General features: G+C 39.0%; 1 protein-coding gene across 1 annotated transcript in view; it reads left to right on the plus strand.

The window, feature by feature from the left end:
* PTPRO (protein tyrosine phosphatase receptor type O) overlaps nucleotides 1-18,668 on the plus strand; it is a 238,719-nt gene that overhangs the window by 188,461 nt on the left and 31,590 nt on the right. Inside the window, exons 13-17 of the mRNA XM_049625136.1 lie at nucleotides 1,628-1,767; nucleotides 4,375-4,507; nucleotides 6,624-6,744; nucleotides 12,243-12,311; nucleotides 14,647-14,730. Of these exons, the coding sequence (XP_049481093.1) occupies nucleotides 1,628-1,767; nucleotides 4,375-4,507; nucleotides 6,624-6,744; nucleotides 12,243-12,311; nucleotides 14,647-14,730 (547 nt within the window). The remainder of the gene's footprint in view (nucleotides 1-1,627; nucleotides 1,768-4,374; nucleotides 4,508-6,623; nucleotides 6,745-12,242; nucleotides 12,312-14,646; nucleotides 14,731-18,668) is intronic.

The following is an 18,668-nucleotide window of genomic DNA, read 5'->3' on the forward strand; positions in this document are numbered from 1 at the left end:
ATTCTGTCTTGTGGATTTTAAAAGAGACATAACCAAGGTTCAGCCCAAAAATCATCCATCTCTGCCCCCAGACAACCCTCACTTTTCTCCAAAGATTCAAGTTCTATGAGAGTCAGAGGACCTATTCTCTGACTCATACCTATTGGCAGTGACAGTTATAAAGGATGTGAGAAGTGGAAGCTGACCGCTATGTTTCATCAAGTGGACAATTCATTGCAAATGAGAAAGGGGTCCTGACATCTGTTGTGAATCAAACCTGCCCGAGACTAACCCCCTCCCTTTCCTCCTTCAGCTCTTCTGCCTAACCTCGTCAATTGGCTCTAGAAAGAAAAATGCTTCTTTTTAGTTGCACACAAATTTAAGTTGTCTGGGATAAACCATGAGAAGAATGGTTCTGACATACTTCCTGGTTCTGAATAGGGCCATGAGGATGGTATTCTAGAACGAAGGTCTAAACCTTCCCCCACAAAGATAATGTATATGTCGAAGGAGTGAAATGGCCTTCAAGAGCTTCTTCAAGCACTATTAAAAGCCAGGAGCTAGAGGACAGACTTGGGGGCATGGGACAAATAATAAAAAGAAATCCAAGTAACGAGCAAACAGTTTGGGTAGTTGTCTAACAGGGACATGCAGGTGGTCGGAGTATGATGTTTCATGAACCTAACAGCAAGATATGTGATATGTCAAACAAGCAATGTCAAGGAGGTCTGACAGGGGGTAACAGGGACTCTGGGATAAGCACTGGGGTTCAGGCATAGCACTTTGCGTACTGGAGGAATTCAAGGGAAAGACAACACCCAAATGATAGGGCACGGAGAGGAGAGTAGGAGAGACTCAAGAATGGGGGATCAGGACAGCAAGATCACTTCCTAAAACTGAGGAACAGGCAGGGGTTTGGTCTCAAGCCAACAAATCCGGTGACTCAGTTACTGGAAATGAGGATGAAGGGGCATAGTTTCCTTGACTAATGGATTAATTTATTGATCAAGATGAAGTGTCTAAAAGAGTTAGGTAAAGAAATCAGTCCTCTAACATTTTATTAACCATCCAGTCCCCTTCCATAATCCTTTTCTTTAAAAAAAAAAAAAAAAACATATGTACTTAACTCTACCTCTCTTAATTTCGACTACATTTTCAAGAAGCCATTCTTCTGACAAAATGACTCCAGGTAGTCTCCAGCAGGTTTTTGGCTAAGGACCAGACTGAATGTCTGCATTAGAAGGCAGCAAACCACTTTCATTTTTCTCAGCCATTGAAGTGCAGATTTTTGTGTCTCCTACAGAAAGTCTGTATTATCAGGGCAGTGCTAGCTCCAATGCAGATGACATAAAAACTATTAATAGATTATGTATATAATAAAGCTGAAGTAGAAAACAGAAGTGCTCCAAAAAGAGAAGTATAAAGTGAAAGGGGGAGAAAAAGGCCAAATCCTCTGCCTTCTAAGTTAGGTGACCACCGTCTTGGTGAAAGGACATATTTCAAAAGCAATATAAAATTTTGATGGTGCTCTCAACTGCCTGTATTTGGTTTTGGTTTTGGTTTTTGGCCTATTTTATCCTGCCAATCAGTGAAAGAAGAAAGGATATATTAAATTAAAATAAAATTTTAAAACTCTATCTTTGCTCAGAACCAGCTCCTCCAAAATCACTCTTTGCCGTGAATAAAACCCAGACTTCAGTGACTTTGCTGTGGGTGGAAGAGGGAGTAGCTGATTTCTTTGAAGTCTTTTGTCAACAAGTTGGCCCTAGTCAAGAAACCAAACTCCAGGTACTGTACATTTTGATTTTTCTTTTCTGAGTTGATTTTGATTAAGGCTAATTATCTGAATGAAGTCAAGTCCTTTATTTGTTTAAACTATAGAAAATGAAAATTGTTCATTTGCGCTTTCGTGTTTCAGTGATAGAAATTAACAGTGTGCTTAGAATAAGCCTAAAATGTAAGAACCAATTTGTAAAATTGCAAAGTTTATTTTCCTCTTTGCATTAGCTTTTGTCCCTAGTTCTTAGTTACCCTGGGTCCTGAGGACTTAAAAGGGTTCATTTTTCCTATTGCCATTAAATCGACCAAAGGTATAGACACTGCCATATAAAATATAGTTTAACAAATATGAACTGATTGCCCATTACGTGAAAGGCACTATGTGTGATACAGATGGTAGAATCAATACTGGCCTTTAAATTTTTTTTCATGTAGTTATGGATATTGCGTCAGTCTAGAAATAATTAAAGTAAAACTCAAGTGCCATAGAGAGATCCATTCTCCTTAGAGAATTTAAAGAAGGGACTATTTCTAGTCAGTAAGGAGGACAATTTTGCTTGGGAAAATGAAGGCTGAGAGAGGTGATTGTGAAGGCTTTAGAATCACAAACAGCAGGTAGAATGACTCCTGAGTTATTCACCAGGTCAAAAGGAAGGGAAGGAGGGAGATGAACCGGGAGCTCCCAGGGTAACAAAGCCACAAGAAAACAATTTTTTACATTCAGACGTGGAAGGAAAAGGTCAAGTGTGTGAAGGATGTCACAAAATGCAGGGTAGAGACTAATTCTATGAACATGAATAATTGATGCTTTTTAAATAATGCAGTTCATGAGATTGAAAAGAAGAAAGGATTTCTGGGAGTGGGAATCTTTTCATACAGAATGTTAAGATAATTTGCTTTGATTTCTTTCCCCTTTTGATACTCTCTTCTACAAACTTATCTCTTTTTGATCTATACTGAACAGCTAATCTCTTTTTCTATTCAAAGAATCCTTTTTGGAAATAACTGCTTTGTCAGTAGTGGATTTTCTTCTCTGCGGCTATAGTAACATCTTTCCTCAAGAAAACAATGGTTATGTAGCTGCTTATTACAATTGAGCCTTTCCTTAGAATCATTCTTTTATAGGATAATAAAAGAGGTGGGATTGGAAATAAGTGCTGATGGCTGTCATCTCTTTAGGCAGGAGTGTTTCAGATCCCTGTTTTGAAAAAGAATGTTATGCTGGCTCATCTTTTTATATTGTACTGTGGTACTTGTCACTGGTCCAACCACTGGCCCAACAAATTAACAATCTGTTCTACTCAAGAATAGGTTAATATCAAATGTTTTTGAGAACTCAAAGTTGCTATGCCTTTGGTGGCTGCTGTTTAAAAGCTGAGAAGGCAGACAAAGGGGGTAATGTCTTCAGTAGAAGACCAACAACCCAAAACAAATATATCATAGAAAATAAACACAAAAGATTCTTTTTTAAAAAACATCTTTTAATGTTTATTTAGTTTTGAGAGAGACAGAAAGAGAGAGAGAGAGAGAGAGAGAGAGAGAGCGAGCAGGGGAGGGGCAGAGAGAGAGGGAGACGCAGAATCCGAAGCAGGCTCCGGGCTCCCAGCTGTCAGCACAGAGCCTGACGTGGGGCTCGAACCCATGAATCGTGAGATCATGACCTGAGCCGAAGCCGGACACTTAACCACCTGAGCCGCCCAGGTGCCCCAAAAGATTCTTAAACATAGGAAAAGATGATCAAGTTCATTTATGGTAAAAGAAATGCAAAATAAATCTACAATGAGGTACAATTTCCACCAATACGATTGGAAAAACTCAGAGTTTGCGGACACATTGGATTGGAAGGAGTAAATGGGAACAGGTGTTGTCCCACATTGACAGTGGCAGGATAACATAGAACATGTCTGTAGAAGACAGTATGTCAATAGCTTTCCAAATGAAAGCTACACAACTTTTTGACCCAGTATTCACCTGTTGGGAACATGAGTATACATATATGTATATGCACATTCACACATCTACACACATGCAGGTTTTGTGTACGAAGCTGTATGTGTACACATGCATACACACATACATATATTGAGTGTGTGTACATATATGTTTGTTCCCATAAAGTAAAATTATGTTCACTGTGGCATTGTTTGTAATCGCAAAAAATCAGGGACAATGTAAACATTCCTCAGTAGGGGACTGGTTAAATAAAGTGTGTCCCTTTCCATGAATTTCTACAAAGCCCTTGAGAAGAATAAAACAGCTTTACCTGTGCTGACATGAGCAAAGCACCGAAATATACTGATAATCAAGGTAAAGAGTAAGCAGCATGATGTGTGAACTACATTATCACTTTTGTTTAGCTGTATCTTATGTTTTTACCTCCATAAAATATAGATGGGAAAGAAAAAAAAACATGCCTGACAACAACAGCTCCATCTGTGGAAGAGATCTCGGTAGATAAGAAGTAGTGAAATAAGGAAGCTTATTTTTCATTGCTATCCTTTCGCATCTTTTAATTTCTTTACTGTTTATATATTACCCACTCGGCTCTGAAAAATAGTTTAAAAAACAAAGCAGGTGGAGATAATATAACATTGATCTTATGTTCTGCATCTCCAGGAACCGATTTCTGTTTCCTCTCACGTTGTGACCATCTCCAGCCTCCTTCCTGCCACTGCCTACAACTGTAGTGTCACCAGCTTCAGCCACGACAGCCCCAGTGTCCCCACATTCATAGCTGTCTCAACAATGGGTAATTCCTGGCATTCGTGGAATCTGGTGTCTTTGAAAGTTTTATCTTTGTATTATTTTTTTAAGTTTATTTATTTATTTTGAAAGAGAGAGCGAGAGTGCACAAGCAGGGGAGGGGCAGAGAGGAGGAGAGACAGAATCCCAAGCAGGCTCCATGCCATCAGCACAGAGCCTGATGCGGGGCTCGAACTCACAAACTGTGAGATCATGACCTCAGCTGAGATCAAGTTTGACGCTTAACAGACTGCGCCACCCAGGCACCCCCAGAAGTTTTATCTTTTTAGATTTTCCTCACATTTTCTCTTCAAATATATGTACTCTGTACTTCTAATAGATCCATGCTCCACTGAAACATTCCAGGCTGCGGGGTCAGGGAGCACGTACCTGCCCTTACCAGCTATGTGATTTAGGGAAAGATATTTACTATCTCTGAGCCTCTGCGTTTTCATCTGCGAAAGTGGAATCATAATATGTGTACCTTGTTGAGCTGTTTTGAAGCCTAGAAATGAAATACGTAAAGCTTTGCACACGTAGTGTGAGTGATAGCTGCCACCATCAACTCCTCCATCGTCATCCTCCTGTCCAGCGGTGGTCACAGTGCCCTGATCGATTAGGGCTCATCTGTTGTCCCTCGGCCCTTAGCCGTCACTGACCATGCGGTGACAATGCTAAATTACTGGGTCAGAGCAGGAGAGTTTCCAATGAAGCCAAACTATAAGTAGGGAAATAGAAATTAATGAAAGGTCTAGAATAAGGGAGTTTTCCTTTTCCCCTTCTGAGTTCTATTAAACGTGTTGCTCCCCTGTTTGTTGGAGTGTGATTCTGCAACCTGAGACCCTCAATGAAACCTCCTGTAATACAACCTTTCACTGTCACAAGATCCCTTTACTGGGTTCATTTTCATTTCTGTAGCATTCATCATATAGTTGTTTGTTTTCTGTTTTGAATTTTTATTTTTCCAGAAAAGAGGACAAAAGTGGACCTGAAAAGTATATTAATGGTCTGTCACTTCTGTGTCCTTTCCACCATTCTGTGTCTCTTCATGCTTACTATTCCCTGTCATTGCTACAGCAACCCCAGAAACAGGTGATACTATTAAGCTTATTTACAAGTAAGGAAAATGAGACCCAGAGAGACAGATAAAATAGCTTCTCCACATGACAGTTAGTAGTCAAATGAACCTGAAAAAGGTCTCCTGACCATGAGTCTAATGTTCTTTGTGTTCAGTTACTCTGCCTGTGAACAGGAGTCAAGCTGGCCCAAATGGGAAGTGGCAAATACACAAAGGTTTATGGATTGAATGTGGTGGCCGGTTGTGTGATTTTATGATCAATGCTGAGGATGGGAGCAGTCTTTCCTCTTGGGTCCACCGTGACGAATTTCATAAAAACGTGACACGTAGTCCCCATTGTTAATATCTGGCTCTTCCCTGTAGTGTGATGAACTAGGCAACGCGCAGTGCCATAGCAGCCCTTATATAAAGTATATGCGAGGGACACAGCCCCTGTTCTTAAGGGCCCCACGACTTAATAATCGGTTTCATCTCTAGAGTTGTGCAGATGGGAAACCTCTCAACATATGGCTACCGATCATCAGAATGCCTGCTTCTAGTGATGTGTTAAGTGTTGCAGCAGATGGTAGCTTGCTAATGCCTTTTTCATATACGTTATTAGTTGCGAGTGCAATATACAGTTGTGCTTTCTGCCTTTAACGTCATAGGCGTAACGCGAAAACCTGCCCCTCTCCAAGCTTCTGAAAATGTTAAGCAATAATAACGCGTGATGATGACCTCTAGATATTTTGATTTTCAAAAGAATTTAAACGATGGTACAGGCACTATTCACAGTTTATAATTTCCCTTTGTAAGAACATTCTGAACAGAAGCTTTGGAGATGGACTCAATTCCTCTAGGTACCTGAACACCGCTTATCAAACTGCTTTGCTAGATTCTATTTGACCAGGAGGAGGTCATTGTCGGCTTGGAGAAACACCATTGTTGCTCTTGTTTTCAACATCATAAGTTCCATGGTGTTAAAAATCAATGGAAAACGATGAGTGGTTCTGTTAGCTTTGTGTAATGGAAGTTTGTAATGAAAATGCATGGCTTTTCTCTTTAGTGACAGAGATGAACCCCAACGTGGTGGTCATCTCCGTGCTGGCCATCCTCAGCACACTGTTAATTGGACTGCTGCTCGTGACCCTTATAATTCTTAGGAAAAAACATCTGCAGATGGCAAGGTAAGTTAAGTTTGGTTAATCTTTTACCCACGGCCTTTAAAGTATTTTAATTTATCATATGTGTATACTTTTGCAGACCTAAATTTTATTAGCGATAAGTTTCATTTCAGTTTTCGGTGTCTGTTGTGTGTGTTTTCTAGGTAGACTTTTAAATATTAGTTTAGAAAACATTATGATGGGGGCGCCTGGGTGGCTTAGTCAGTTGAGTGTCTGTCTCTTGATTTCAGCTCAGGTCATGATCTCATGGTTCATGGGTTGGAGCCCCACGTCAGACTCTGCACTGACAACGCAGAACCTGCTTGGGATTCTCTCTCTCCCTCTCTCTCTGCCCCTCCCCCTCTTGCTCTCTCTTTCAAAATAAATAAATAGACATTAAAAGATAATAATAATACTAACAAGAAAACATCACAGTGGAAATGGCAAAGCAAAGGATTGTTTATACAAATCCAGATCTCCTACTCTCAATCTTGTCATTTTAAGAAACCTATACAAAGGGATCTATTAATGACATTTGGATATTTTCGAACGTATTTTGGAGTCAAATAAAGATCTATGGCTACTTAGTATGATTAATGAAAGGAGTTAATATATGGAGAGACCACAAGAAAGAAAAACATCCCTCTCTTCATCAATTCTGCCAAAACTGTCTTAGAAAACATTTGCAGTCTATGATCAGGTCCATTCAAGGCCCCCTCTCAGTTTTGTTCCTACTACTCAGACTTGCAGGCAGTTTTCATTTTTCTTGCAGCCGAAAAAGACTTTTGATTTATGACTTTGGTGATTCCCTATTCCTTTGACCACTGATGCGTTTCTCATCAGAGCACATTCTCAAGTACTTTCGGTGGTCCCCTATATTATCAGAACAATCCATCAATTCTCTTAAAAACTGTTGTTTAGTTGAGTACTACAGGGTTTGGGAAATTTGATTCAAATTTATATTTACCCAATAGGACCCTGCTGAACTGCCAATCACATCCTTTTTCTTTCTCAGAATTCTATCATTTACCTATTCATAGCTAAATGTATCCATCCAATAATGATTTAATCGGTGTCTTGTATGGCACAATTAAATAAAAATCAGACATGTAAGCTGTCCACTAAGCACTTAGAATATAGGTGGAGATATGTACCTAAATAAATATATTTGGGGCTCCTGGGTGGCTGAGTCAGTTAAGCATCTGACTCCTGCTCAGGTCATGATCTCAGGGTTCATGAATTCGAACACTGCATCGGGCTCTGTGTTGACAGCTTGGAGCCTGGAGCCTGCTTCAGATTCTGTGTCTCTCTCTCACTCTCTGCCCCTTTCCCACTTGCGCTCTCTCTCTCTCTCAAGAATAAAATAAACATTAAAAAAAAATTTTAAGAAAATAAATAAATAAATAAATGCATTTAAAGGTATAAACTGACCTGCCCCAGAAAGGAGATAAAAATGAGCTTCTATTAACGTAGATAAAAGAGATTAGTCTAAATATAAATATCAAACTTTTTGAATGTTGTCATTTAAACAAATCTTAGAAGGATAGGGAAGAAGGTGGTACCACATTGTGGCTAGAGTAGAGAGCTCTGAAATTACACTCCTTGGGATCAAATCTTAATTTACAATCTATGTCACCTTGTGCGGTTCACTGAAATTTCATTTATTCATTAACACATATTAATGGACACCTGCTATGTGTCAGACTCTCCAGATGCTTGGGAAAGCAGATGAGAATTTCTGCCTTCATGGAGCTCATATTCTAGTGGAGGAGGTAGATAATAAATAATATCAATAAAAGTAAAAAGATTACATGGCATGTGAGCAGACAATAAGAGAAAAATAATAGAGCAGAGTAAGGGAAATTAGCAGTACAGGCATAAGGAGTATGTGTAGATGATCTCTGGGAGGTGGGTGAGTCTCACTGAAACGATATTTGAGAAACAATTTGAAGGATATGTGGGAGTTAGCCATGTGTTTTCTAGGGGAAGAGTAGAGGAAACAGCCAGTGCAAAGGTCCTGAGGCAGGAACATGTTCAGAGAGTAGTAGGAAGGTTAGTGCAGCTAAAGCAGAGGAAATGAAGGAAGGTTTAGCAGGAGATGATGTCAGATCATGTAGAGCTTTGTAAGCCATTGTGAAGACTTATACTTTTATCCTGAGTAAAGGACAGACTTATGCTTTTATTCTGAGTTCAGGACTTGGGGCAGAAGAGCTGCCTTACATTAGAAAACAATCTGTATTGAGGGGCACCTGGGTGACTCTGTTGGTTAAGCGTCCGACTTTGCCTCAGGTCATGATCTCACGGTTCGTGGGTTCAAGCCCCGCATCAGGCTTTGTGCTGACACCTCAGAGCCTGGAGCCTGCTTCAGATTCTGTGTCTCCCTCTCTCTCTGCCCTCCTCTACTCGTGCTCTGTCTCTCTCTGTCTCTTAAAAATGAGTGTTAAAAAAATTTTTTTAAGAAAACAATCTGTTGAGACAAAAGCAGGCATATTAACTGGGGGATCTATTCCAGTAATCCAGGCAAGAGATGGTAATAGTTTAGTCCAGGGTAGCAGCAATAAAGGTAGGAAGAAATGATCAGATTCTGGATATATTTTGAAAACAGAGTCATTAGCTAAGGGGATTGGCTAACAAATTGCACGTGAAATGGAAATGAATAAGGGTCAAAGATGACTCCAAGGTTTTTGGTCCTAGCAACTAGAAAGGATGGAGTCACCACCAACTGAAATGGGATTCCAGATGAGGATTTCAGAGTTGGAGGAACATCAAGACTTTGGTTTTGGAAATGTTACATTTAAGATGATTGCAAGTGCAGGTGTGGAGTGGGAGTTGAACACAAAGGTCTGATGTTCAGGAGCGAAGTCTGGATTAAGGATGTAACTTTGGGAGTTGCTAGCATATAAACAGTATTAAAGCTATATAAAGCTGGATGAAATTCTCATTTACTGGAGGGAGTGCGTGTAAATTAGAGAAGAGGGTCCTGGATTAAGCACCAGAACAATCTAATATCAAGATTTTCAGGGAAGAATAAAAAGATAGGAGCAAAGGAGACTGGTAAGAGGCACCCAGCAGAGTACAAGAAAAGCTAAGAGATTACGTGGCCTGCAAGCAGGGGAAAGAATGTATTTCAAGAAGATACGGGAACAGCCCCTAGGTGAGTGGATGGTTAGGAGCAATAATGCAATCATTGGGAAGCATGCAACAAACGTTAGCTCGTAATAGTAACAGTGGTGGGGGTGGGGATAGGTATAGTAACGGACGTAGTGGCATTTCTGAGAATACCATCACAGGAGCATTCGTTGTGGTGCACCCAGCAAGATATTTAGAAGTGGATCTACCTCAGCTAGCTGGTCATTAGAGCAGAGATTCTTAACATTTTTTTTGTGCTGTGATCTTTTCTGGCAGTCTGATTAAGCCTGTGGATCTCTTCCAAGAATAATGCTTTCTTTTTAAGTGCATACAATGAAATACATAGGATTAAAAAGAAATTAATTATATTAAAATATGGTCATCAGACTATTTTTGAAAATGCTTTACATGCTTTTTTATAAATATATTAGATAATATATAGTACGATAATATTGCGTAAGATGTCCAATAACTCTCATAATTTCATCAGAGTGATGAATATGAACAATATTTCAATATCTGCAGCAGGTTCATTATGGAAATATGTCTGCAGTTTCTATGGTTTAGCGATCTCATCTCATCAGTACTGATGATATTATTGTGGCTTGTTGCCTACTCTAATAGTTGAAGGAATTGCTGAATTTCAGTTAGAAATTTAGAGGTGGTGAAATTAAAGATGTACTTTTCCCCCACTATGTTCTAGAGCCCTAAATTCTATCCTTAACCCCTAGAGAAAGAACCTTTGAATTATAAGGTAAAGTAAATCCTATATATAGGAAATTGACATAGGAAAATTAATTGATGGTGTGTAATTTATAGCACGATGTGATATAACAATATATTAGTGTACTTTTCAAAGAAGAAAAATGTTCCAGGCACCTGGCTGGCTCAGTCGGTTGAGTGTCCGACTCAGTTTTGGCTCAGGTCATGATCTCACGGTTTGTGAGTTCAAGCCTCTCATCTGGCTCTGTGCTGACAGCTGAGAGTCTGCTTGGGATCCTCTCTTTCCCTCTCTCTCTGCCCCTCCCCTGCTCTCTCTCTCTCACTCACACACACACAAAATAAAGAAATAAACTTAAAAAAATTTTTTTTTAAAAAAAGAGAAGAAAAATGTTTTTAGAACACTGTAATAAGAGCAGGCAGGTAACTAAAGTGATTAGTACGTGTGCCAGTAATTTCAAAATCCCTTCTTCAGTTCTGAATAAGTCAATCAATTTCATATAGGGGGGAAAATGAGATGCATGAGCCCAGTAAGCTGTGTTGTTTATCCATTGACATTAGGCAAAGGTGGAGAAGGCATGAGAATATGTTTACTTTTTACCTCCGCTTCTGGGGAAAAAAACTTTACAACAACTTTAGCAGTATTTTCTACTGACAGATTAATAAGCAACATTCTGGACAAGAGGCACTGCATAAGCCAATCTATTTCAATACGTATCACTTTTTATACTCTTATCTCAATTGATACATCACATGGACATCCCAACGTGAGGAGAAATTTTTGGAGGAAAAAAAATCCAACTTGATCCACCATCATTTTAGAGAGGAAATTTAAATGCTATAAAAACAAAACCCCACAAAGAATATGTGCTGAAAACAGAAAACCCTCGGTCTAGGAGGCTTTGTAAAAAATATTATGCCCCAAACAGTTCAAAGCTTTATGTTAGGATTGGGGTGCCTGGGTGGCTCAGTCGATTAAGCATCTGACTCTTGATTTCAGCTCAGGTCATGATCTCATGGTTCATGAGATCGAGTTACACATCAGGCTCCACGCTGACAACACAGAGCCTACTTGGGATTTTCTCTCTCTCCCTCTCTCCCTGTTTATGCTCACTCCCTCTCTAAATAAATAAGTAAACACTAAAAAAAAAAAAGAGAGAGAAAGATTTAAGCTAGGATCATGAGTGCCTTTTGGAAAGGATTGAAACAAATACTTTTGGCTTCAAATGACTTGGGCATGTGCAACCTTATGAAAAATTATTTTATCTTTCTATTTTGCATTGCATGTGAAAGAGAAGTACATGGAACTTAGATGTTTTTTAAGTTTTTTTTTTTGTTTGTTTGTTTTTGTTTTTTTTTTTTTTATTTTGGAGAGAGAGAGTGAGCATGGGGAGGAAAGGGGTTGCAGAGAGAGAGGGAGAGAGAGAATCCCAAGCAGACTCTGTGCTGTCAGTATGGAGCCCGACATGGGGCTCTATCTCATGAAGTGAACTGTGAGATCATGATCTGAGCCAAAATTAACAGCTGGATGCTTAATCGAATGAGCCACCCAGGCGCCTCCCCCTTTATAAATTTAATTCTGTGATGATAAACCAGTAAAGGCTCTCTATTATATCAAGGTAAAAGAGTGCTCTGTCAACCAGTAACCTAATTTTGTGGTTCCTTCCAAACAGGGAATGTGGAGCAGGAACTTTTGTCAATTTTGCATCTTTGGAGAGGGATGGAAAGCTTCCATACAATTGGTGAGCATTATTTTGGAATAAGCCTCCAGACAGCTTATCTATGCTGTGTGTGCCTCCAACTTTATTTTACTTTTGCGGATAAATGGTTTTGTCTGATTATCCTTTCACAATTTCGGTGATAGTGGACTTTGAAGGTTAGATTTTCTTCACCAACTACATTAAGTTCATATGAGTTTACTGTAGTCACAAAGTAGAGAAAATGTCTTAGTCTGCTCAGTATTTACTATATTAATCAAAGGACTAACGCAGTCATGAATGTAGCCCATAGCTAAGGAAGGGCGTAAGTGCAAGACCCACATTGAACAGGTGGCAGCCGAAGGCACAGGACAGACCCCACAGAAGCAGCATGTGACAGAGCAGCATCTCTATCTCAAACTGACACTTCAGTGCCCAGGAATGTGAGCCACCACCTTTTGTTCAAAAGTCAAGTAGACGCGTACAGCCCAGGGCTCTCAACTGTTACACTTACAGGTAAATAAATCTCAAGGGCAAGTAAAGTCCCATAGGAAAACATGGCCTCATTTTTTTCCGCCTGCTGGCATATTAAGGACCTGGAGGGAGGAGGTATTTTCAGAATTAAGAAAGCATTGTCAAGAGATTAAATTGCTTGACATTATACTTTAACAGTGATAGATGAGAATTAACGATCCTCTCCACTGCAATGGATGCCTAACAAAATTGCTAATGAAGTAACCATTTAAAATGGAGCCAGCACTGCTTACAGGATCTACTTTGTTTCTTTTGCAAGTGACCATGCAAAGCACATTTATTTAAATGTATACATTTCATGTTAATCCTCTTAAGAGATCTTAGGTTTTTTTCTTGTTTTCCAAACCCCCCAAAATGGTGATCTTAAAGAAATAGTTAGGTGAGACTAGAAACTTTACGGAATCAATGAAAGAGGGAGGGCTTTAACTGAAATATAAATTCTGTTTCCCTGAGTGGGCATCTAGCAGTTGAAAGTCTAGTTGAGATAGGATTCTTTTTAACAAGACAATATGTCGTGCTATTTTTAAATTTTAGCCTGAATGGATTTTTGCTAACTATGAAGAAAAAGAACCCATAACCCCTCGATGGTGAAAAGTTAGTAAACATTTCTAGGTTTGTTCGAATACATTAACACTCTTGCCAAGATTAAGAAACTAATTCACTGATGCGTGTTTCTGGTCTGGCTCACCCTTTAAAAAGCCTCAGTCACAAAGCAGTGACGAGCAGCCCATGTAGAAATTGGCCCAGTTACACTTGGCGACTCAGGACACCTATGTAATTGACTAACTACACAATCACTCACAATGGATAGAATATGAGAGACCAGTTATAGGAGAGCTGAGGCAAAAAAAGAATTCACTTCAGGACCTTTCTAGAAAATCTAGAAAATTCTCCACCAGCTCTTGGCAAAGATAGTTTGCCAGCACACCAGCATTTCCTGGCTGACAAAATAGATATCTCAGTGGGAATTTGTAGTAACTAGAGTGACAAGGTGATGCCATTTCCCCCCACTAATTCTCAGAATAGTTATAGATGCAGCCATCGGGCAGTTTAAAATCCACATTAATGAATGTTCTATTTTGCAGGTGGTTTGAATACCTGAAATTGGATTCAAAACACACTTTTTAAAATCAGTCTGAATGAGAAGTTAAAAGTAAAATGAAATAATTTTGCTCCCCCTCAGCTGAGTATCAGTCAGATTCCAGAACAGGCAGTTTGCTGAGCTCCTTGTCTTGAAAAATGATACCTGAGTGTCATACCATAGCTCTGTTTTAAGGGTTATTTTTCAGAAAGAAGGTATTACTATAAACTAAAAATAATATAGAAAGTCATACCTAGGGGTGCAGCTTTGTAAGAATGTGTCCCAGAAGCTTGGAGTCTTTGTCAAAATCAGTATACGCACAAATTGACGGTTTATATTTCCTCCCACGAGCTGCTGTTAGCTATCAAATGATGTTATCATGGCTCCTTAAAAGAGGTTTAAGCATTGCAAGGGTAATAATACCCAAGAATAAGACCGGAGCTAGCTAATGAGGCATTGAAGAGTCTCATTTAACTGATGTAAAATGTAATCACCTAATAGCAGACTAATTGACACAACAGAAGTTGAAAGAAATATATCTGATTACAATATGGATGTGTGCGAATCAAACTGATTTTGGCAATATGATAGCACTTAAGCCCACACATTTAAGTTTCACAGAATGGAATAATATTTAATCATAATTAAGATGCTTGTCATTTTAATTGATCTTCGTAGGTAATTTACTGATATCTGTTCACAGTTTATGCTACTAACTCTTGCCACTTTTTCATCTTTACATCTGTTATCTATTAATGCTCACAGGCGTAGGAGTATATTTGCTTTCTTAACCCTGCTACCCTCATGTCTTTGGACTGATTATCTTTTGGCATTTTATATTAATCCTTGGTAAGTGATTTTTTTTTTACTGTTTACCTAAACACAAAGTCTATAAAGTTAGCCCTCCAGAAGTAAAACAAAAAGGAAAAATTCTTTTTAATTATTTTATGTGTTTGGCAGCATCTGAAATTATGACTCCTGTCTTGAAATGGATTAAAGCAGTTAATGGCACCAAGATGGCCTATACGTATATTGGTTTCCCACTTAAAATTTTCTTCTTGGGATTTTCTTGGCAAGCTTTTCTTCCATTTATTATTAGTCATTTGTTTCTTCATTCAATCGATGCATTGGCTTCTTACCTTAGTAAATGATGCTTCTCATTTTCCTTACCATCTCCATCCATTAGAGAACTCTGTTTCCAACAACGAAGAAATACATGAAGGTAGAGAGCCAAGAATACTGTACTGTGTTTGGGGTCTCAGTGTTTTCGTAGTTAATGCTAACTCAGTGAATATTGAACAACTGGCTATTTGCAAGCCTCTTTGTATAATTATCTTATTTAATTGTCCCCACAACTCTGCAGAGGATATTATCAGCCCCATCTTAGAAATATGCCAAAGAATCTCTTAAGGAGATTATCTTATCATACTACCATCTAAAATATCCAGGTTCCAAATCCAGGTTTCTCCGAAATCTATTCTTTCCTCTGTAAAAATAAGCTTCCTTTAAATTCTTATTTTCTTAACTTTTAAATATTTTTAATAATCAAATCTCAAAAGAGTATTTTTTCAGTTTTTATAAAATATAATCATCATCATCATCATCATCATCATCTTGAAATCTCAGGCTAACATATCTAGAAGGATCTATTCCCTTTCCTGAGCCACAGGAAAAGAAAGGTAGTGGTTTCCTGACCAAAACCAAAAATCATTGTCCTGAGATATCCATGGTGTTTAGGTACTACATTATGTACAGGCAGATCCAGGTATCTGGACAACTTCAGAAGGACTCAGAAAAAAGCAATAAAAATAGTTCATGAACTGGAAAAATGGTGCATGGGCAGGGGGAATAGGGAAAGAGTAAAAGGCGAAAAGCAATCTGTAGAGTTATGTATTCAAAAAGACAATTGACTAAATGTTCTTCAGTTTCTCCAAGGACAGAATAAATACAGCTAGCAAGGTTAGGATTTTGAGTTGCAATGGAAGAAATACAAAAAAGGACTTCCTCACAGTAGAGATTGTTTATACCAGAATTTGCATTTTTCTTTTTTTTAAAAGAGAGACTAGAGGAAAGCTGTTGAAGTACACTAGACATGATGTGTTAAGTAAGGAAATCAGAGGAATGTTCTGGATGATGAGGACCATTTGTTGTTATTCTAACTTGGTTGTTTTATTTATTTATTTATTTATTTATTTATTTATTTTGAGAGAGGAAAAAAATGTGCATGCGTGTGTGTGCTCATGCACGCAAGCAGGGGATGGGCAGAGGAAGAGAGAGAGAGAATCTTAAGCAGACTTCTCACCCAGTGTGGAACCCAACTCGGTGCTCGATCTCACAACCATAAAAGATCAGATCTCACAACCTGAGGCAAAATGAAGAGTTGGACACTTAACCAACTGAGCCACCTGGGGGCCCCTCTAAGTTGGTTTTAATAACAGTTTTTAGTATAAGGCTTCACTATACCCAACACAATATTTTAAGTATTTGACATCAGATAGCATTTAGGTACAAATAGTGTGTATAAATTCCATTTTGACCTTCAACATATGCATCAATTTTTACTCAACATCTATTAATCATTCTCAAGTATTCTACCTATCATCAGACCAGTTGTAGTCAATACCCTTAAAGTACCCTCCACAGATCTCAATTAAAACAAAAGAAAGAAAGCTGCATATGCTACCCTATAAATTTCTCTACTTAATTCTGACTTTCCCACAGTTTGGTTTTTAAGCTTATATCAGGCCTATGCATTTTTGCATGCCTTTGTTAATAGGTCCCCTTAATAAACGCATCTTCAAACTCCAACAAACCCTTTAAGGTCTGCTACTTACAGTATTGGTCAAATAGCACTAGACCCAAGTTGGGGGGGGGGGGGGAAACCATTCAGTAGTTTTATCTGTTGGTTATTTAAAAAAAAAAAAATTTTTTTTTTTTTTTTTTTTTTTTGAGAGAGAAAGAATGGGGAGAGGAGCAGAGGGAGGAAGAGAGAACCTTAAGCAGGCTCCATGCCCAGCACAGATGCCAACACGGGGCCTGATCTCAAGACCCTGGGATTAGGACCTGAGCCGAAACCAAGAGTCAGATGCCTAACCAACTGAGCCACCCGGGTGCCCCCTATTTGTTGCTTTTAAAAAACCGTTCAGTAGTTTTTAGAAGAATGGTCTTGAGACTGGAAATGGTTATCTCCATGTGAGAAGAGAAGGCAAAACATAGAACCCCCAGCTCTCTGTCACTTTCAGTAAACCACACACATATCAACCAATGAACATGGACTGAACATAAACTATGCTTTCAGCCGTTGGCTTGTGCCGTGTCAGATAAATGAAAGAAGTAAAATACATGATCCTTGCTTTTTTCGGGTAGAGCTACCTCAGTACTCACAAAGCCACCCGAATTCCCTACTGTTTGCTACTTTTCCCCTCATCTAGTAACTTGTGGATATTTTTCCCTGCTAAATAGCCATTGTTAATCCTCTCCACATGGTTCGTCTTCACATTTCACCTACTCTAGAAGTAACAGAGCCACCTGCCCCGCCTCCTTCCTCACACATACCCTGGTTCTTCCTTAAACTGCCAACTTCATGGAAATAGACGTTCCTGATCATTTTGCAAAATCCTCTGGATGAGCGGTTTGTGTGGAAATCAAGGGACTCTTTCTGGCTCATGGTATTGCTCAAATCTGTCCCAGGGTGGTAGAAAAACCAGGGCAGAGCACCAATGCCCAGGTGGCTTAGTCTCAACATGGTATTCTGCCAGGATTTCTGGCTACAGTCATCTCAGATCATGTTTCCTAGTCAGAGAAAACCACTTCATTCAGACTAGCTCCATCTGGATTCATTGTTACTACTCTCTCTCTCTCTCTCTCTCTCTCTCTCTAAGGCCATAGTCACCTCATGCTCTACTCAAGTATTCATCTGCTTGCTCTAAATTCTCAACAGTTGTCATTTTAAGGGTGAAGCAACATTTAGTTTAAACTGCTCGGCTTTACTCATGGTTTTTGCACACTTTATTCAGAGAATGATATAACTCTAAACACCTTTTTAAGATTTGGGGATGATTTCCACTTAACCTATGAAAGAGTAAGTAGAGCTTATGACATTGGGGACATATAGAGTGTTTGGGGTTTATGTTGGAGGTGGAAGTTTGTTTGCTTGTTTGTTTGTTTGTGGCCATTATAAATCCCATGTCTCTGCCATGACTTGTATTCTCCTTTGCAATGAATTCCAGTCTGGTTGGCTTTTCAAGATGTCATAACCATGAAGAACGTATGCCTCTTAACTCCTTGAAGTCATCAGGATTTTGAACCTTACCTAATATAAGTGAAAGAGAAGATTAAAAGATGTGCATGGCTGTGTATGCATATATTCCGCGTGTTTGATGGGTGTTATCACTTTTATTAAAAAAATATTTTGCAATGACAAGATGATACCCTAACATCACCTCAGATGTTCACTGTGACACACACACACAAGCTAGCTCTTTCCATAATGTTCTGAAGGTAAAATGGCTGGCAAAAGCTTAACTTTCATGTTCAAAAGTGAATTGTCCCCTGATTGTAGTCTTAGAATTAGCACAGCAATGGAAAACATAGGAATGTTCTATCAGCGTTGCCGGGGAGTCTCATAATTCAGCCCTGTCCTTATCCCACAGCCTAAGGATATAGGATCCTTTGGAATCTTTGGGGTTTCAGCAAAATCTAAGCAAAACATAAAGATTGTACACAAATCCTGAAGATATACACATAAATATACACTTGACACAATATGTCATTCAAACCATGTGGTG

The sequence above is a fragment of the Panthera uncia genome, chromosome B4 (assembly GCF_023721935.1).
Source record: "Panthera uncia isolate 11264 chromosome B4, Puncia_PCG_1.0, whole genome shotgun sequence".
Lineage (NCBI taxonomy): Eukaryota > Metazoa > Chordata > Mammalia > Carnivora > Felidae > Panthera > Panthera uncia.